This window comes from Parus major, chromosome 6, assembly GCF_001522545.3.
Source record: "Parus major isolate Abel chromosome 6, Parus_major1.1, whole genome shotgun sequence".
Classification (NCBI taxonomy): Eukaryota; Metazoa; Chordata; class Aves; order Passeriformes; family Paridae; genus Parus; species Parus major.
Window position 1 is genome coordinate 17117151 of NC_031775.1, and position 22213 is coordinate 17139363.

The 22213-nt window shown below is 35.9% G+C and overlaps 1 protein-coding gene across 1 annotated transcript in view; it reads right to left on the reverse strand.

Moving 5' to 3' along the window:
• ADGRA1 (adhesion G protein-coupled receptor A1) overlaps positions 1 to 22213 on the reverse strand; it is a 258887-nt gene that overhangs the window by 135222 nt on the left and 101452 nt on the right. Inside the window, exons 5-6 of the mRNA XM_015633408.3 lie at positions 15707 to 15778; positions 14793 to 14956 (exon numbers count right to left, since the gene is read on the reverse strand). Coding sequence (XP_015488894.1) covers positions 14793 to 14956; positions 15707 to 15778 — 236 coding nt within the window. The remainder of the gene's footprint in view (positions 1 to 14792; positions 14957 to 15706; positions 15779 to 22213) is intronic.

Below are 22213 nucleotides of genomic sequence, written 5' to 3' on the forward strand. Positions count from 1 at the left end.
AACTACCTTAAGACAAATTCTGCAGAATGCTTTCTCTTTATTATGAGATTAATACTATCTCTTTAAATTCAGAAAATTGAAAATGAGAATTTTAGGAAGAAAGAGAAGCCCTGCATCTAGGAAGATTATAATCTTCTTTGGGATAATAAGGAATAAAGGAGACTCTTCTTTTTTTTTTTTCTGATATAGCTCTTAAGCAGAAGAAAATTACTACTACTGACACTTTGTTATCATTGCACAGAATTCTAATGGAATTCATGTAATGAAAACACCAAAGATTCACAAACATGACTGACAGAGTATCATGAACATCTTGCACAACAGTTCCTACAATAAAGCCTTTTCACCTCAGCCTTCATCACCAAAACAATTCACTGAGCCGGGGTCACTTTTTAACCTCACTCTGCAGTCTCACCCCTGGTCTTGCACCTTGGTTATCATTCTATCTTGATGAGTAAAGAGGATTTTAAAGCTAGATCTTATCCCTTCTTTTTCTTCTGTTTTCATTAAAAGGCCTCTCATCATTAATATCAATTCATCCTACAGCTGAAAGGTCACCCTTCCACTATTTGCACCACTAGTAACTATCTTAAACATCTATTCTTCTGACAAGTACCTTTTTTTTTTTTTTTTTTTTTCCCATTTCACTGCTTGTGATTTTATCTTCCCTAAACTTGCTCCTCAAAATCCTCCATCGCCCATAACAAACAGCTGAACTTAGCCATGCCTATCCAGGTTTCAAGCCATAATCACTGGTTCTACAACTGTTAAAATTTGTGGACAACCAATAGTGCTTTTCCTCTTACTCAGCATTCCACCTCAACATCATTCTTTATGTCATTCAGGCGCTGGCTTCAGAACTCTTCAACTGTGAGAAGCTGCACTCACAAACCCAGATTTGGGCCCTTGCTACTATTTAAGTGTTAAGTAGTACATTCATCACCTACTTTGAGTAAACAGTGAGAGGGATCACTTCTACTTTTATACAAAGAGGAATGCTGGCCAGCACAACACACAAGATTGGTACAGGTGAATATGTGCTACTGGTATTTGGGACAAGCACAGGGAGGATTAAAGGACTAGCTGCTCTCTACTGAAATGTTTTGTCTGCTTTGACTATCAAGTGCAGCCTTCAGAAAGCTCTCTTTACCTGTGTACCCATCCTGTAATTTACCTTTTGACTGCACCTTTTAGATGGAGACAATGATGCGCTATTAAAAATTCCTTGAAACAAACACTATTTTTATATTACCTTTGGCTTCTAATTAAGAGAAGAGAAGGTAAACCAGATTAATGCCTCATTCCCAATAGCTGCAGCCTTGGTCTCAGTCATTTATATTAAATATTTTTAACTAGCAGATGGAGAGAATCTCTCTCTCCAAAAAGTTTTGATTTTGTGTTGTGTTATGAAGGCAGTTATGGAATAGAAGGAAATTTCTCATGAATAAAGTAGTTTTTAACTGAAGATGCTGTATCTGGTCAAATGGTTTTGGTCATGCAGTGAGTGAGACATTGTGTCATGAGGCTGTGAAGAAGAGTGTGAACTAGAGGATCAATATCTTTAAGTCAAGATAAATAACTTGCTCAACATATGGATGAAGTGTAACACTATCACTGTGAATTTATCTCTGTCTTGAGAGTTGGTGTCTAAGGCTCTCCCATAACTCCTTCTGTTCTTCAGCTTTGGGGATCACCAAACCCAGAAATGAGGTGTTCTCTACAGGTTTTGTCAATTAATGACCAGAAGTGAACAAAAACTTTTCTTTACTTCTTTTTTTACTTCTTTAATGATCAGTCCTATCAACAGTTTACTCATTTTGCTTTTCTTTGCAAGTCCTTTTAAGTGCCAACAAAGATGCAAAATGAATTAAACACACCCTTGGAATTCAACATACAATTATGCTAGGATATCCTCCTGACCAACTTTGAGAATGTACCCATTTGGGTTGGCCAAATTGACAAATAATGCTGAAAACTCATTTTCAAATTAAAAATAATAAAATTTCTATGGACTATGACATTTGAAGACCATAGAAGGTAAACATATGTACTTCTGGAAAACATCTGCTTTTAATCTCTGTGACGTCCACATAAAACTATTAATACCAGAGCTAATCTTCAGTTGTTTTCCAGGGATAGTAATGATTTAAATGTCTGAGGCTGATTCTGCAACCATTACTCATGCAGAAGTTCCAGTTGACTCCTGTGACACAGCTCACAGTTATGAGGATTAATTGCACCAATAAGAGTTTCACAATTAGGACCAATACCCTTTATCCCAAATGGCTATAAAATTATTATAGAGTCACATCAGCATCATCTGGAAATACTTACTTTAAATCCATAATCCAAAAATCTTTCAAATTCAGAATAAAAATAAAATTATTTATTAACGCTGTACACACACTTTCAAGCTTGACTTTGAGAATAAAGTAAGAAGTAAGAAATTCTGAATGTATTTGGAATTATTTTGGCATTGATTTGACAGTACTTTAACAGCTCTGGCAAGCATAGCCCTATACAATTGAATTTTTTACTTTGATTACATGGGTAATAAAGACTAAATTTGGATTACTAAATATATATAATCTCTGATGCCCAGATTTATGTGTGTGTGTGCGCACGTATGGCAGACACAACAGCTTCATAAAATTAAAATGTTTACTATTGTGTGTTGAGAAGGGAGGGAGTAATTTACAGGGATTTTATTTACTTTTTACACACTTGAAAAATATTCCAAGATGTTCCTTCCAAGACAATCCACCATGCTGTCCTTGAGCTTGGAGCCAGCACCCCTATGTGCAAATGAGAGGTGTGACTCCTCTCTAGGCATCCAGATAAAGAGCTGATGGAGTGTTTTACAGTCTTTACCTGTCTTGTCTCTCCAGTCAGCACTAAACCATGATTGCAGCAGAGCACCACAGGAATCACTGATTGCAGCATGAATCTAAAGGTCTAACCCATCATTACAGTAATTACATCTTTTTCGTTATCTTTCACTTCTCAGCAGAAAAGGGTTTTGTTGACTGAAGGCCAGACTCTCTATGCCATCTAGTCTTGTACTTCAGATTAGATCTAGACTAGAATACTGAGGACATACACAGAAGGAATCAGGTTACACAAAAAACACTGAATTAAGATTATCACTTGTGTCTTTTTCAAATAGAGTTTATATTTTAATGCATAAAGTGTCCCAAGATGTTGAAAAAGAAAAGAGAAATTATTTTAAAAACAATTAGCAAAAATAGAAATATAGCAAGGTGCACAGAAGCTCTATGGAAATGTTCCAATGCATATGCTCGTAATATATTTATAAAAGAATTTGTCTCACACAAGTGTACACACATCATGGATTTCATATTTTTTCATTCCAATTCCGCTCTTGAGATTTCAAAAGCATTTTAATTTTCTATCTAATTTTGGTCTTCTATTTTGTTTTAAAAATTGGAAAAGAGAAGAGCACAAAGGAAATACTGCTGTTACTTGACATACATGGAACAAAAATGCTTGTAAAAATGAGAACATAAAGGCATTTTTACCCATATTTTAGTTACATTTTAAAGTATCATATTACTCTCTTTAGATAATGTTCACTTCCAATGAGTGCACATGAGTCTTCTGGGGGAGTGACCAAAAGCAAACCCGTAAGCACAAAAACCTGGCCCAGATTTGTCTGAACACCACAGAAAGTTGGCTAGTCATTAACCAGCATGACCAGCACAAGGTACTGGAGAAACTGTCCCACCTCCAGCCACCTCCCTTGCATTTCCAGCTGCAAAACCTTCAACCTGGGCAGCTCAGCTCTACAGCTACTAAGTGCATAAACCTGTGCTGTCCAGTCTCCCAGAAACAGTCTCCTTGCTGTACTTTTTCCTGGTCCTCAATAACTGGCTTTGTTTGCTATCAACAGTTTTCACACTACCAGAAATAGGAAAATCCACAGGTTTCTCCAGGCTGCCCACACTTCAGAGTTCAGCACTCCAGTGCTCACCTCTCAGGACATGCCTTTGACTTCAGTTTATTGGTAGAAAATTCAGTTTTCTACAGTGTATCACAAGGTCCTGGGACAGAAAAAAACCGGAAGGTTGGCATTTTGCTTCTTGTTAATCACTTGATTTATTGTATTGGCAATGGGCTTTTTATTTGAACCGAGTGTGCCTACAGAGTGCGGCACATCCTGCTGACAAAAGTGTGAGTTAGAGCTCTAATATTTGTATACAGTCTCAGTGGGAAAGATATGTGCATGGAAAGCACAGTGGGGGAAAGCTGGAAGTGAGGACAAAGCAAAGGAACCAATCCAAGAAAAAGGACAGATGAAAATGAGGAAAAACAAATTGAAAAACATTAGTTAAAAATCTGAATTGCTGACAATGTAAAATTATATCTGATGATATTTACCGAATGGAACCGGAGAAAAGAGCGTGATCTGAATTGCTCCAACAGCCAGCTCTGCCAAAAAGGGAGGTGCCAGCACACCAGCGCCAGTTCTGTGTTGCACAATTTGCTGGCAGTGAGGAAACGTTTGGTGTAGAAGGTCACAGACCACACCACGTGCCAAGGGAGTCAAGAATGCAGACAGAGCTGAGGCCAAGCTTCAGTTTTAATAAAAGCTGTACCTGGCTTCAATTTCAACATAATATCAAGTAAATACAGATGCCAACATGTATTAAACACAGCAGAATAAGGTAAATCTCTTGGGCTTGGGACAAGAAAGCTTTGTATCACATGCAGAAAAAACAGAGCTTTTGTTCGTGTAATAGCTTTCTTATTTCCACCAGCTTCATAATACTGGCATGGCTAGAGATATTCCACACCATTTTATCAGCCCCTTTCACTCTCATACATGCTTTTCAAACGGGAATATCAAGGAGTGTTTTTTGCTTTGGTTGGTTCGTTGTTATTTTTTTTCCTTCCCAGCATCCTGTAATTAAATTATGGGGTTATTTTTTTATTTTGTAATGCTAAGTGCAACACTGAAATGGTAGCCACTAACCAAAGAGCAAGATTTCTGACATATATGCTGTTTTACCTAAAGCTACAAGTTCTTTATTGTGTTTTCATACTCCTGCAAACTTCTGTAAAGCCATCAAAGGAGATCAGCAGAAGCAGTAAATAGTATTTATCCTAAGTTAGAAGGACAGTGAGCCCAGGCTGTCACAGTCCATTACTACTGGTGCTCCAGGTAGTGGGTTAGCTAACCTCATAGAGGTAATTCCACAGACACAAAAGGAGCTAAAATTCAGTATAAATATGCCAAGATGAGCTACAATCATAGCTTTGGATGAGTCTTCAAGACTCACTTGGATTCTATAACTAATCTGATTTATTTACTTAAAATAATTTATAGCTACATAGAAACTAAGAAAGGCTGAGCTGGGTAATGTACAATTCAAATCCAGTCACTTTTGGCAAATCCAAGTAATACAGGTTTCATCTAACACTCAGCAGATGGATGACATTTCCAGCCGTGACAAATTTATTTAACCTGTCTTTGTCTACAGGAGTTTCCTCCAGATTTCTAAATTCCAGTAAAACTAAATTATCCTTCTTGCACAGGGACTGATGTGTCTTATGAGTGGAAAAGCCCTTTCTTATTTACTGATGATAGCAGTGATGTACTTGATAGGAAAGTAGAGGCAGTGAAAAACAGAGGTAACAGGTTTCACTTATTTAATAATAGGTTTCATTTATTTAATATAAATGTCAAATATCATAACATTTTAATCTGTAAAATGGCAACAGTTACTTGAAAGATTTCCACAACATGAAATTCAATGTTTTGTTCCAGTTAAACAATTAAAAGATTGCACTGTCTTGCAGTGGCATAGAAATCTAAAGAATAGGCAAATAGTTTTCTCATCACTGATTTCTTTCCTATCAAATAGAACTGCTGCAACTTTTCAATTTTTTATTTTCAAATTGTCCCAGAACTCTACTTCAGAAGCTGGGGAGCATTTGATTACTTGCCATATGCTGGAACTTGACGACCACAACATATTGACAGCTATGGCAATGGAAGATTCATCAACACGAATTTCTTCCTGGCACAGTCAGAAACCCACTGTTAGAAAGCTAATTTTGATTACTCAAATTACCCTTATGGCAAGTGAACTGGCTGGCTCATGGCTTTGCGTATTCATTACAGCTTGCATTTAATAAAAATGGCAGTGGAAAGGTAAAGCACCCAGTTCTACAAAATCACAAAATTGGAGAATGGTTTGGGTTGGAATGGACCATTAAATGCCACCTTGTCCAACTGCCCCCAGAATGAGCAGGGACATTTGCTGCCCAGGTTTGCTCAGAGTCCCATCCAACCTGAACTTGAATGTTTTCAGGAGTGGTGCATCCACCACATTTCTGTATCACCCACTGTCAGTGTCTCACCACCCTTATTGTAACAGACTTCTTCCTTATAGTTAATGTAAATAGATCCTTTTAGTTTAACACCATTTCTCCTATTGCTACAGGCTCTACTAAAAATCTGCTTTTGTTTTCCTTATAAACCCTCTCTAGGTACTGAAAGGATGCACTGAGGTCTTGGAGCCTTCCCCTCTGCAGCTGAGCAACCACAACTCCCTCAGCCTTTCCTCACAGGAAAGATGTTCCATGCCTCAAATCATCTTTGTGGCTCCTCTCTGGACCCACTCCAATTGGTCCAACAGGTACAATCAAATATACTGATTAGCCTTATCTAACTGGGAAGTGCAGTGGTAGCACTCATCTTCCCAAACTTTAAACCTTTTTTATTTTCAAATCATAACTGCGCAGTCAGATCACAGAAAGATGGTGGCAGGAAGGTCCCAAGAGTGTCAGTGATTGTCCCTAACTGCCCATAGTCCAGCAGGCATCACAGTTCTCTTCTATGCCAGAATGTAAAAAAGAAAAAAAAGTTAATAAAAGAAATACTGATGGAGCAACAATTCTGTTGAAGTATAAAAGTTTTCCACCCTAAACTCCTTTCAGCCCAGCTGTCAGTGTCAGAAGCTCTCAACAGCCATTTTTATACAAACATTAAAGGAAGTGCTGTATGTTGAAGTGTACTATAAAAATGTGAAATGCCAGTATATAAAGAGAGATTGTTAGGATGGAAGCTTTACTGGGAATTTTCCTACAGTAACAATTCAGATTAATCACAGCAAACTCTAATAAGTGTTGTTACTGGCTTGTTAAAAAGCTAATACAATTTTATCTAGAAATCACTAGTATAAAATTTAACCCTAGTGTTTTAGTGTTCATGTTACCATAATAAATAAAGAACATATCTTCAGAGGTACTCAATGGGTTGTAGTCAAGGCTATCTATTTTAACATTGTTTTGTTCATGAGCAACTGGCTTTTGAATAGCTAAGTGATCAAGGGCAGAAGTTTGAAGATTAAAAAGGCCTCATTTCACTGCTATTCTCACTCCACCTTGGTTAATTTTTTCTTCAGCTATTTTGCATGATTTTTGGAACAGTAGCCAAAGACAATGCAGAAAATAAGATAAAAGTGTACATTAAATACCTCTAATGCAGTATATAAGAGTAAGCGATGGAGGAAAAAACCAACTGGGTACATTTCCAGCACTTAAATCAGCAAGATTTCAGGGATTAAAATTTCTGTTGAACTGGATTTTCATGTGTGAGCACAGATGCAAGAAAATATGTTGTAGTAAAATTTCATCCTCAAAGGAACATTTTAATATTTCTGCTATTTCACATAAGATTTAACTGTTACTAATTTTATGGTCTCAATTTTGCAGCAGTGTTCTAAACTGCCACTAAAGAAATTAGATAACAATGTTTAATATTAAATTTAGGGCATCATAGTCCTTTCCCTCAATTTTGAGACTGATCATATTAGATGAGAAATCTTGAATTTGGAGACAAAAGGTTAAAGTATTGTTCATTTCATACTACCTAATGATAATATGAAAACCAACTTCGGTAAAAAAATGGCCACTTAGCTCTGACATAAAATGAATTTACTCCATCTATCTTTGAAATAGCCTAAATATAGAGTTTTATTATCTGATTTATATACATTCTGTCATTATGCATATTTTCTTTTTAAAGAAAATCCTGAATTGCTAACATTGTAAACCAAAAGTAATTGGAGGAGGATTTAAATACTGCTAATTGTATCACTATCCATATCGTGCAAAACCTAATCCTGTGAAAGGTTATTAGTGTGAATATTCCTCTTTTAACATAATTAGACTTATTCATGTGATTAGGCACTCCCTGCAGAATTAGAGCTGAAGTCTTGATTCTGCATCTTCTGGAAGACAATGATGTTGCATGAATGCAGCAAGCTACCTGTGGACTGCCAAGAAACTGCAGGACTAAAATCTAAATCTGGATAATTAATCCATCATTCTTCCTCCTTGAGGTTTTGAGTTTACTCAGTTACTACATACTGAAAACCCCCCACAGTTCAATATTTACACTGTGTTAATGTAGTAAGAATGACTTGTAAATTAAGAAAGAAATGGTTGAAACAATAATCTCAAACCTATCCCTAAGTAAGTAAAAAAATCAGACCAAAAATATGTTTTGTGTACAATGAGAAAAAATAAATGAAGAAAAAATACTCCTTGATAATTTTAAGCCAGTGTTTCTTCTTGTAATATATTTTACATAGAAAAGGAAACTTTTAAGGACAATTTATGTGCAAATATATATAATTTTAAGTCTTGAATGGCAATGTAGATATTCAACTTTTGGCACCACATGAAAAAAGGAATTTCAAATCTCACTTCTTAACCAATATCCCTGACACAAAAGAGTTGACAGTATTCTTAAAAACTGACACAGGTCAAGGCTGAATACATTCAGTTGATTTCATCTTAAATTTAATTGTTGAAAAAGTTCTTTCAAAGACAAAATTCCCCAGTATCTAGGTTTTTTTACCTTTTTCAGCATTTTAAAAGTATGTCATATTATATTTCTTTCAAGGTTCTTACTATTGGACAGTGGATAGTAACTTACTATGATGGTGAAACAATGTGCAACTGCGTCAGGTAAAATTATAAAGACATTTCAACCAATACAACAACACTAAAACAACACTATTCCATCATTGCTGAGAAAGCATTTAAAGACACACTGTGTTTTAAGAATCTATGTCAAGGAAAAGAAAGGCTGCTTCAAAAAAATGGAAGTGCTTTATAGAGAAAGTCTAGAAAAGAAAATGTTCTATTTTTTCCCAATGGTATTACTCTAATTTATTTTAAATGTCTGGAATGTTTTGAATTTTTTGCTATTTTAGGTAAGCTTGCAAAAAAAGAAAAAATTACTTATAAAAATATACTAGGGAGCAGCATGTGGCCTGAGAGAAATGTACCCTAATGTTCTCCTGATATTTAAGTATGAGAAATGCAGATTAGAAAATGTGACAGTAGATAGGTAATGATGAAAGCACTTCCTACCTTTGTAAGAAATTGAATCTTAAAATGGACTAGAAATCTCTGAAAGCACAAGTCAAATGAATACATATAGAATACAAATGTGTTTTCTTCTTTTTTTTCTTTTGCTTTGCACAAGTTTCCATGTGAACAGGTACAAAGCATCAGAGCAAAAAGTGCCTACATTTTACCCTGACTCTGCTCCTTTGGGGGAACAGATACTCTGATTCTCAGTGAAGTGAGGCAAACTACAAAAGACAAGGTGCTGGTTAAGTACAAACAATTCCCTAACAACTTTATCTCCTCCCTTCCAATAAATTATTTACATTTTCTATGAAACATTTAAAGAATTTTATTGCAGAATACAGAAGTGAGAAAAGGATTTATCTCTTTGATTTTCCCTTCTCCCTTTGAAGTGTCCCTCCTAAGAAGGGCGTCTATCATATCCCAAACCCCACATTTCAATAATATTTTATGAGTCAGAACTTGCTAATTTCACTCATGAGCTAACACTTTAAACTAAGGTAGTTTACAGAATTCAGGGACTGAGTAATAATTCAAACACTGTTGGACTCTCACGACTTGTAATTCTTATCTTCTTTTCTCATCTCTGTTTTCAGTAGGATGGATTTTTATTCCACTGCAGTGTGAACACTTTTCTCAGTAGACAGCCCTAAGGCATGGCAGCAGCCTCACCACACAGATCCTACCCAGACAAAACTCCAGCTCTATTTTGAGTGCTCGCTCCTTGATGTCCCCAGTGGAAGTCCAAATTGACTATGAAAGCTTTTAGTAAATTATGAACCAACTCAAAGAATTTCTCACTGTAACTTTGATGTAAATACAAGTCTGTGGATCACAACCAACAGATGCACCACGCATGGACAAAACACAAATTCTGGCATAATACTTACTTTTAAAATAATTTACTGAAATGACCCCTCTGTGAAACACCCTACAGTTGATTTTCATGAATGTGAAGCACACAGAGCAACAAGAGAATTCAAATCAAGCTTCTGGGTACTGAAGCTCTGGATACTCCACCTCTGAAAAACAGTCTCCTGTGAATAGAGAAGTACTTACGGTAGATGGGATGGTACCTAAAACCAGATGAGACCTCACCCATGTTAATACAAGAAAGAAAATTACTCAGTTGGGATATTTGTCTTGTAATTTGCTGTTACTCTGTGTTTTGCAAGTTCTGTTTGTACCATATTTTCCCCTGAGACTGTGTCTTCAATGAATGTATCTAATGTTTGTGCTTACAGGTATTTCCTTTACCTTTGAAGTTTATTTGCTGCAGATGGTATACAGAGAACATGTATAAATACTAGCTCTGCTAATTGTCTCCATTTGCTGGCTGTAATTATTGCAACAGCATGGGTTTTCCAGAGATGTGCAGAGTATAGGTGAAGAAATAATGCTGTATCATAGAACTTCGTGTAACTCTTGTCCTACAGTCCCGTGTTGAAGCAGCTCAACATGGAAAGATATTTTCTCCCATTCAATTCAACACAGACCATGAAGAACTGGGAAACAGAAACATTTAATACAGAAGCATAATACAGAGAGGAGCAATGGATTTGTTTCTTCCCAGGAAAAGACCTGTGCATCGCTTTACACCAACACAGACAAAAAGGGTGAACGTGGCTTTTGGGAATTACCTTTAGCCAGCATCTCATATGGGGTCAGATATGCAAGCTCTCCTAACGTGGCCTGAGCCACCCAGGACTGTTTAAGATTGTTTTATGGGGCTTTCTGGCAGACTGCCTCACAGTCTGGAGAGGTAAGGACAGCTACAGGAAAGGTCTCATGCAGCACAGCGAGCTTGCCTGCAAGTGCTGGGGTGCAATGAACAGCAAACCATCTGGTTGAGCAGAGCAAAACCACTTGAAAACCATGTAAACTCTTTTCTGCATTTAGATTTCCTGAGATCCAAGACACTATCTCTAGTTCTTTGCACCTGTCTGCTTTATAGATCCATGCAACCATATCATGACCATGATTAGACCACAGAAACCTGAAAAGCTACTGACACCAAAAAAGAACAAAACTTATTTACCAACTGCAAGAAAAAATGCTTAATGATAAAGAATAAAAATGTAATTTATTATGTATTAATGCAATAAACTCTAAGCAAAAAAACCCAGATTTCTCAATATCCTTTTATATTTTCTTTTCAAGCAATTTCTTTTTTAATTAACTAAAGGGAATAACATGTTCTCAATTACTTATTTATAAAAATCAGTAAAGCATATACATATTCAAACCCCAAGATTTTAATTTGTAGGAGATCTGTATGAGGAGCAGCATTCTGTCCCAGGAGAATTAGATCATTTTCTCTGTGGCATAAATTAACAAGCAAACAAACAAATAAATGTCTTTGGGCACTATAAAAATTGTTTTTATACTTTGACCTTTCCAATATTTTTTTTGGCAATATTTAGTAAATATTTTGAGCATTTTAGTCAAAACTTCAATCTAAATATTATTGATATTATGTCAACAACTTTCTAACTTTTAAATAAAATCTAAGTGGGGGAAAAAACAAATTCAGCCCTTTTCCAAACATCTGTTTTGATGAGTCAACATTTTCTAACAGAAAAGCACTCCCTCACAGTTGTATGTCAACTGTAATTTGCAGAACAACTTAATTTTTACTTCTTCATGCTGTTTAGTAACATCAATACAGTTTTGAGACTGAGAAGCTGAATTCTAATATCTCATTCATCAGTATAAATAATCAAAACCCAGCTTTAACAGCAATCTTTCATAATCTCCTTAAGACAAAAGCTCATACACGTCTTTCCTGAGTGAAGAATTTGGCCTAGAGAATCCAGCCCTGCTGATGATGTGAGCCAGGGAAAAGCGCAGACTCCTATCAGACCTCAGGTGGAATTTATAGCACTCATATTCAGGAAAATGTAATTTTCCTCCTGGAAATTGAGTAACTTGTATTTGGAGTCACGGAGAAAGAGTAACAAGGCACTGCATGAAGCCAATTTCAAAACCATTTTTCAGAAAGATACTCTGTCCATACCATTATGAATTCATCACAGTCCCTCACCATTAAGGCAGAAGACAGGGGCAAAACCATATTTTGTCATCAAACTAGCTTTTCAGCCTTATTTCCAAAATTGTCAAGAATTGTTGTTTTAACCAAACATTTCTGACAGTTGGAGAATTTTGCTAAAGAAGATTTAAGTAGCTCTTAAAAGCTGTTAGTGAAATACGCAAGGAGAACCCTGGGAATTCTAAAACTGTGCAGTTACTTAGCTCCTAAAAGCCCCTAAAGCAGGTTTTTAACTGTTTCCAACAGGCAACTTACTACTTTGGCCAACATGAGTCAGTAGATGCATGAGAAAGATTTGCCAGGAAGAAATTCAAAAGATGATTTTTTTCTCACCTCAACATATAAAATAAATCTAAAAAGCTGATGGCAAACTGCTCCCTGTAGCTATTCAGAATACACATACTTTGATTTTTTGGTTCATTCCTTAACTCTCCTGTAAAACTCTGCCCATTTCTCTCCTAGTTTTGTTTTTTTCCCTTTCATTCTTCTATTTTTTGCTCATCTTGTGACTGTGATATCTCATGACATCTTTTAGCATGTCGAAGGAAGATCAGTGACTATAAATGAAAATGTCTGACAGTATGGATGATGTTCACATTAAGGAGTTTATAATTTTTAAGTCACTCAATATTTTCTTTAAGATATGTTTAATTTGATCAGCTCTGTGCATATTTCAACACATAATATTTATAAATCGTTCTCAATAGCTATTATTATTTTGGTGCCAGACAGCCCTCTATTATGCCTAAACTCAAATTAACGTAGTGAAAATGAAATTGCTAAATGTTCTGGGCACTGTGAGCTACCCAGCAGATACTCTGAGCACCATGAAATACCTGGCAGATATTACAGAGCTGGTGGAAGGCTCAGCAATTATAACCACTGTAAAATTCTCTGTGGGTATTGGAAGCAATGTCAAGCCACTGGCTGTCATTACAGCCCTTGTCAAGTGTTCTGTGGAGATTGTAAATAGGAGTCAGAACTAGATGGGCATCATAAATTCTCTATCAAAGGTGTGATAGGAAGTCCTATTAGGAATTAAATTATGAAATTCTGAGAAATTGCTTTCATTCCCTCTGTAGTTCAGAGATTTATATTCACTTATTACCTGGAAATACCAATTAACAGTCCTTAATCACTCTCCTGATCGTGCCAACACTTCTAGAAGTACTTTTCCTGCTGGGAAATGGATCTCTATGAGGATGCCCATGCTGGCTCTCTATAAAATGTGAGTTTGATATTTGAAGAGTATTGCAGAATTCAAATGTTTGGTAACAGAGGCTACTGGAAATGTCTCTGCCTTTTTCTCCCAAGAGCCCGTTCCATATCTGCCTCCAGACACCCATCTGTGTTTCCTTAACAATTCACCTGAGGGACCATCTGTAGGTAATATTCACATCTTTTCAAATCTCTTCCAACTTATAATGTATGTATTTGATGTTAAAACCCATTCTCTATATATAATTCCAGTCAGCTGATCTCCCTTCTGCTATAAACATGTTTGATAGCAACACACATCATTCTTCCTGTGGTTATTAGGAGAAACGTGTGACTCTCCTTTTGTTTGCAAAAGACATTAGCAAAGCCACAGTCTCAGCAATTTTCTGTCATTCAAGCATGTAAAAGATTCAAAGATTCTGAAATTAATCAACTATGTGTGAAATTAGACTTTTGATTCTGGAACCCACTGGCATCATCTCAGGCAGTGATCCTTTCTCTGCTGTGTGATACTTTTAAAAAACTCTGGTTTAATCTGCTCATTGCTAGACAATGCCCATTGTGAAATGAGTTTTCTTTACTTATCCATATTTTTTTGCTTTCTCCCACACACTCTATCTATCATGTTTTTTATGGTGGAAAATATCCAAAAAACATTTCACTTCTTCAAATACAGAATTTACCTAACTGAAGTTCACTGCAAGTATTCCATTCACCCCCAGGAAGCAGTGCTTGAACATATAGTTACAGGTTGATAAAAAAATATAAGAATTAAATTTGACATCAATATCACACTGTCAGACACATAACTTGAAAGAAACATTACATAAACTTCTGTAGGAATCCTCAGTTTCACAAAGAATACAATGTAGAACTAGCATCACAGTTAAATTCTTACATTATAATCACATATTACTGAATATATTGCAGAACAGTGGTGTTCTTGAGATATGAAATAAGAAATGTCTGTTTTCTGCTGTTCTCTTTTTTAGGTGTATCTTTTGTGTCACATACCTGTCAGATATATTATTTTTTAAATTTTTTTTCATAATTTCCTTTTTTTTTTTAGTATATTCTCTGGATTCAATTTGTAATGCTAAATGAGAGTAGAACTCACCACATATCAGCTGGTTTTCCTTCAGGTTATAAAGTGACAGTCCATGTAAAGCACTGGGGTAAGCACAAACTGTTTCCTCTGCTATTCGGACTGAAGCATTCCTGGCCCACTGCAAGACCCACTTTAGGTTACAGTCACAAATCAGTGAATCAGTGTTGAAATGTCTACAAAGGCAAAGAATGACCACAGTTGGTACACATGCAGTTTCCATGAACACACTTTCTTCTGCTAGATATAAATAATCTAATTCCAAAGACACTTCTGGATAAATGCATAACTATGGATGCATGAATACAAAGACAGCCTGAGACAACCAATACACATTGCCCCACTGGTAATTACTTCCATAACATTATGCAAAAATTCTGGATTTGGTTCCAGAACAGCATCATTGACTACTGAAATAATTTTGAGTCTGTGTTACTGCAGAAAATCATACTACAGCATACTTTCATTTACTAAAAAGCTCTCTAGAAACATTCAGTACACACTCTTAAATCTTAGGCAGGCACAATTAATATCAGTAACTGGGAACTGTTATTATAATCCCAGGAAAAATGTTTAACATTACTGGGTTTGTGCAGTCAGAGGCCAAGTACAATGTAATGCATGAAGTCATGGAAAAGTTTAAGATTATAAATAAAAAGAAAAAAAAAGGGATGCTAGTCAGGAGCACTAGATTGGGCTAGTCAGGAATGGGGTTGAATTGTCAGTGCTATCCATTTCCCTGCAAAAGGTAAAGATGGCAGCTCATCAACAGCTAGCCAGACATGGATAACAAAATAATGCAGATTTTATTTTTGGAATGCATCTCTAGAAACAATCCTGTTTGAATTCATATGCAACTCTGCTGTGTTTATTCTAATGTCTTTCTGAAATATTTCAGATTTACAAACAAAAGGAATGATACTCACAGGGCTTTCAGAGCTAGCAGCTCAGAAAAAAGTCCATTCATGAGACTTGAAAAAATATTCCCTGACAAATTCCTAGGGGGAAAAAAGCAATTTACTGTTGGTTATAACAAATACAAGAAGAAAAGAAAATTGTTATAGAATATAATTTTCCCAATGGTAATTAAGAAGTTTTGTTTTCTTGACAACAATAAAAACATATTTAAATTAGGTATGTTGCTTTTTTGGTTTTGGTAGGTGACAGTAATATTTAAATCATTTCACACACTGTTACTTGTTTTATTTTCCCAGCAGAAATACATACAATTCACTTGGTCTCATAAAGAGGAGCACTTCTACATATTTAAAAGGACAGAATTTGAGAAGAGAATATTCTAGAATTTGACTGAAAATATTAATAAAATGATTAGTCAATGAGACCTATATTGTATTTTAATTGTATCTACAGAATGTCACTTCAAGTTAAAGAAATAAAAACAGTGTCTTAATTTAGTAATGTTCCAAAGAATCCAATCAATTCCTTAAAACAGTAATGAGTTTCCAAAGTGACTACACAAATAGTTTTATTACAAAGGACTTTAAACACACCAATTTTTCCCATCCTTAAACTAGGATATTTCCATTTTAATTACTGCTCTACTCTTGTCTTGATGGCTGAATGGCTCAGGCTGAATACTTGCAAACAGAGGCAATTCACTTTTACACAGTTTAGCAGTATTGCTCTGCCAGTGCCTTAGTAGTACAAAAATTAAATGCTTAATTGTCAAGTAATAATTGTCAAGTAATAATGTCTTTTCCTATACCCATAATCTTAAAAATTAGTGCATATCCAAGATTACCATTCCAGAGCGTATGAATTATCTACTTATGAAATACTGATATATATTCCTTTCTCTCCTGAACACTATCTGTTTGAATTCAAGGCTGCTTACAAAAATGCAGTTATGTGGAAAATTTCAGAGCTCTTCACTGGAGATATTTTGCATATACAGGGGGAAAAAAAGGAAGAGTAGCAAAGAAAATGGTTTCATTACTTTTTCCTTAGAAAGAATGTTGCTGTAATTATTAAATTTACTTCTCTTTTGTCTACAAAGTAAAAGAACGTAAGCTAAACTGAAGAGTGACATTCACATCAGGAGCAATGTGCTCACAGTGAGGAATCTATTAAGCTGCAACAGATCCATACCAGGTAAGGAACCAAAGTAAGTCTGAAACTTGAGAACTCTGCTTTCTACTGAAACCTGCCCAGAAATCTACAGAGCAATGAATTCAAGTAAGAAGAGAAAATGTTGTTAATTTATAAATTAGTTTAATACACTCTTGAAGAAGTAACTAATTTCATTTTTGTATAAAACGCTTCAGAATTTTTTAGTAGTTTAAAACAAAATTCTGGTAAGAGTATAAAAATTGGCTCAGCAACAAAGTGAAATTATTGAGTGACAATTAGATGTGTTGATATAACTGAACTAATTTTTAAAATTTCATTTAACAGTGCACCTTTATATAGTTGTGGTGCAAAGCTCTTGGAAGAATTTTCATGTACCTCTTAATGTGTGGATATGTCTGAAGGTGGAAATCAATCTATAGATACATATTTCTCTACCTTCAATATTTTGAGTTTGTCAACAGGAAACTAAAAATATTGAGCATTTCACAGACTCATTTAACCTCTTTGTTTAAAATTAGATGGATCTACCTATGTGTTTTTTGCATGTAAGGCCTGACACAAGGCATATGCTGCAGCAGCTCAGTGAACTGAGACATTAAAAAGACTAAATCAGAAATTGATAACCCTGACATTTACACTGAAGTAAATCAGAAGTGGTTTCAGTAATATGAAAGCATTTGCATGAGTATAAACTTACTGAGCTGACACGTGGGGAAAGCAATCTGCCCAGTCCTGTCCTTTGCCTTGCCCTGCAGTACAGGAAGGTTTCCAATCTGATGCAAATCCCAGGCTCTCCCTTAAACAGCTTGCCAGGCTTCATATGGCAAAACAAACAGAGCTCCAAGACTGAAGTCTGGTGATTCCATTTGGACCGAAGGGAAGTTTTGTGTCTGGTCAATATTTCAGGAACTGGAGACAAACTGTAGGTCATTTGCACAGTGGACATAGCAGGGTTCAGCAGATGCACCTAGGCACCTGCCAGAGGTGCTCATTTGGTGTGGAATGAATCCATGAGCTTTTAGATCCTACCAAATTCATCAAGACATCGAGCCAGAACTGACTTACCCTGCACTAACCTAAAAATTCCAGATTTGTGTTCCATTTACAGGAGACTGGAGAATTTCTATAGCATTCCTTTTTACCAAGTGCTGGAATAATTGAGCTCCTGACAGTGACATCAGCAGAAAGCCAGCTATTAAACTTTTCCTCTTCTTCTGGCAATGACCTAGTTTGAAGTTTCCATATTACTACTAATAATTAGCAGACTAGGATCATGTTCACAGGGCTGTGTAAGTCACAAAGCAACACATTTCTTTGTCCAAGAAACATAATTACAATACTTGGATACCTAACAGTGGAAACAGATTGTTTAACAGAATGTCAGAAATCTTCTCAAATCACCCAAATAACTCTTGAATTTCTGAGCTGATGCAGCACTCTGTAAATACCTGGTTCTTTAGTGCACACAATTTACATTGTGTATTAAAATACTGCAAATGTACAGTGTTGTAAAATTCCTCTATTTCAGATACCCTAAAACCCCACTCTAGCTTGATTTAAAGGGGCATTTGTTGTAAAAATGTCTGTAACACCTAGTTTGCAAACATTCTAAACACAACAAATTAATGCACCAAAGCTTATAGCACTTACTATGCCATGAACTCACTCCATTAATAGAAAGATGTGCTTTCAGTTTTATCAGAGGTGAAACATTTCAGTCTTGGAAAGTCTACACTTGTTTTTTCACATACCAATACTTGTGCTTTTACAGAAATTAAAAAAACTTTTGCCAAAAGTTTTATTATAAGTGAGAAATTCCACAAAACAGTCAAAAATAGTTACATGTATCAAAGTACCATTTGAGGCAGAATTTAGATAGAAGCAGAAGTATATGAATATGAAGAATGCTTCCCTCTTAAGAGAAGCATTAAAAAGTGAAAGTTGAATGCAACAGTAACAGATTGATCTGTGAAAAAAAAAAGAAAAAAAAAAGTGGGACAGAAGGTATAAAAGAATGACAACAGAAATACAGAGAGGGCAGGTTACGTTGTGTATTTCCTTATTTGCTGAAATAGGGGCTGTTTGATTAACTGTGTTAGTGGTTTTATTTAATTTCTGGCACCATACAAAGTGATTAGTTGGTGCAATGACATCAAGAAAGTCACACAAGAATTTGTAGTGTAATATTATCACAAAGCTGACTGCTGCTGTTGATTGAGAGGCAGGATGAAGAGTAAATCAGATATAGTTTAATCAAACAACTGGATGCAATGATAAAGTTTGGGTTTGAACCTCCAAAGGAAAGATCCAGCAGTAGCTACTTGTTGAAACAGATTTCAGGCTGCAACATTTTGAAAAGATAAATGATGAGGGACTAAATAAATGAAGTCTGGTATATCAGCACAGTGGCATCATCCCAGTATTCCACAGCTCTTAATACTTAGATTAAATATAAACAGAATTAATGTAGATAGCAGCTCCATTACCTAGCAGAAATATATTTGCATACATAATTCTGGAACAAAACACTGAAACATTGGGTCCAAAGGAGGTTTGGAAGACATGTTGCATTCGATTATGTCACTCCTACTTAGAATACATGCACCTCACAGAATACAGCATAAACACAGCCAAAAGGGAATATATTAGCCAAAAGAGGTAAACTGGTATCTTAGAAGATGTAATGAACCTACTCTCACATGGAGGCACTGCCTGCTGCATCTGTCATATGATGTGAAAGCATTCTGAAGTCATTTTACAGAGTAAAAAACATCAAATCCAAGAGGGTGAAAAATCAGATAAATCTCAAGGAACATAATCAGAAGTCACTGGCTGCTTTTTGAGGGCCTGTATAAAATTTTAGGTTTCATTAGCAACTTCAAATTGTTTCTGTTCCCTGACATACACATTCTGATTGCAATGGAGTAAAAGTCTTCTCTACATTATCAAGAAGCTGACCATTTCTTGTGGTTTATATGTGTCTGCGTGTTTAAAAAAAACAACAATACAAGATACGATACGACTAATTCATTTTTTCTTTAATCAAGAGTTCTGTAGGTTGTCCTGTTCTAAACTAGACTGCACAAAACCACCAAGCCCTCTGAAGAGTGTCTGCGTTATCCCTGAAAGCCCAGGCAATCCTCATCCTTTTAGTGAAGTTTAAACATACCTTTAATGTTCTCAGTTTAGATTTATGCATCACTTCGTTGGGCTAAACCACACTGTGGTAGTTTGGGCCTAGAGCTGATTTTTCAGCTCTAACTCCACCTTTTTTTCAAATTGAATTAGATTTACAAGATTGAGTGAAACACACTGTGTTCTTTTGTTTCACCCGGCATTTGTGCTTGTAAACAGTACAAGTCAGCCCCATATTTGCACTTCACAGAAGGCACATGAACAGATTTATGTCCTTTGCTCTTTCCAGTGGACTCACGGCTCTCCCTACTGGTTTTGTTAACAGCCTGCAAAGATGCTTCTGTACTTCATCTCTGCTAACATAACACAGGAGCACTCTAATTACCAAATCAACAACTACCCAAATCAGCTCTCCTTCATATCCCTCCTTCACTGAATGGCTATGAACCCAGCTCCACGTTTAAGAACTTGTCATCTTTTCTTTGTTACAAACACTGATGCTGCACTGAGTAAATGCTTCTCCATAACCTTTCCAGAGAACAGCTTTCTCATACCCCTCAAATGGCAAGTAAACACAATTCAGAGGTATCACTAGCAACAGAAAGGTGACCTATTGTCTTTCAAACACGTTTAAAAAGTATGGTTCTTCATAAGCTTCCAAGGGAAACAAAGCTACAGGGTGTTAGGAAAGTACCAGGCAGCATCAGCTCACAGCCCACTAACAATGACCACTTCTTGCACCACAGGTAAACTGAGGTCCCAGTTCAAACAATTACCATCAGCATTATACATCATTATACAGGATTTCTGAGATCAAGGAACATGTGGTACTCTGAATGGCAGGGGACTGTTCCTCTTGATTGGGACTGTGGCTGTATTTCTTCACAAAAGAATCAGTGAGCCAACACGAGTGATGGTACTCTTGACTTTGGTTTGGTAAGAAGGACAATCCCTGCAAGGCAGCTGTAGCTTTTGACATAGCCATCGTGAACTGATTCACTTCTGATGAAAGAATAAGGTAGACTAAATTATTTCTAAGCCTCTGATTTCCAAAGGACAGATTTTGAAATACTACTACTAATAAAACAAATAAAGCAATTAATAAAGAACTATGCTGCATGGACTACAATGCAGGATGGACCCATTTATCAGGTCAGTGGTAGAAAGGCCATTTAAAACCCAAATAAGAAAAATGGAAGATAGACTAAATGGATGAACAACCAAATGTTAAATCTTGAAAAAAAAATAATTCAAATTTTTAAAAGATCAAAGAACTAGAGAGAAGATAACAGGAAAAGCTTAGCAAAGTGACATGAAGAATTTAAGTTAAAATGTGGAAAGTATGCTAAGACATGGTGCAAAAGATAGTTATAATAGAGTAGTATTATTGAAGTAAGAGATTAATAAAGAGTAGGTATTATATACAGCCTAAATACATCACATTACTACGATTTTCTCTTCTGTACAGTCAGGTTGGTCATTTGGATTATATGTATTTATGGGAGAAGCTCACACTAAGTGCTGGAAAGCATATTTCCCAAGACCACCCAAGAATGACTACTGACCTGAAGAACTAGTTAAAACTGAAAGAACACCCCAGCAAATGGGGGCTTGCAAAGCTAATTCCACTTACATGAAAACACTGGGATAAATCTTAATAATCATCTCCTCTTTATATAACTTCATGCTAGATGCATATGAAAACCAAGAAATAATGCATCTTGTCTGGAAAATCAAAGATCTCTTTATATGAATACATGATATACCATGTGTAGCCACAGATTGATTTTTTTACCAATTTCTGAGTTGCCAACATTTTTTCCCATTTCTCTTTTTTTCAAAATGCTTATAAAATACAAGGAGGCCAGACTAAGAGGTCTCCAGTAACCAGAATCATAATTTTTTCATTGATGCATGGACATCATATCCACAAAAGCGTTAAGAACCTGGTGTTAAGTGCATTTACTGTAAAACAAGGTAAGATAATGGACAAGATGGAAGGGAGAGGAGTAAGACATTACTGATGCTCTGCAGAAATGATCTTCTGAGTGATTGCACTTAGAGCTTTCAACAATGACTCTGCATCACAGCATTAAGGGAATATGAATGTGAAATCTGCTAATAACAAAACCAAGGTTTGGTCAACGTTAAGAGAGCAAGAAGAGATGAACCTTCTTAAAGATGAAAGGACTTGTAAATAACATTAC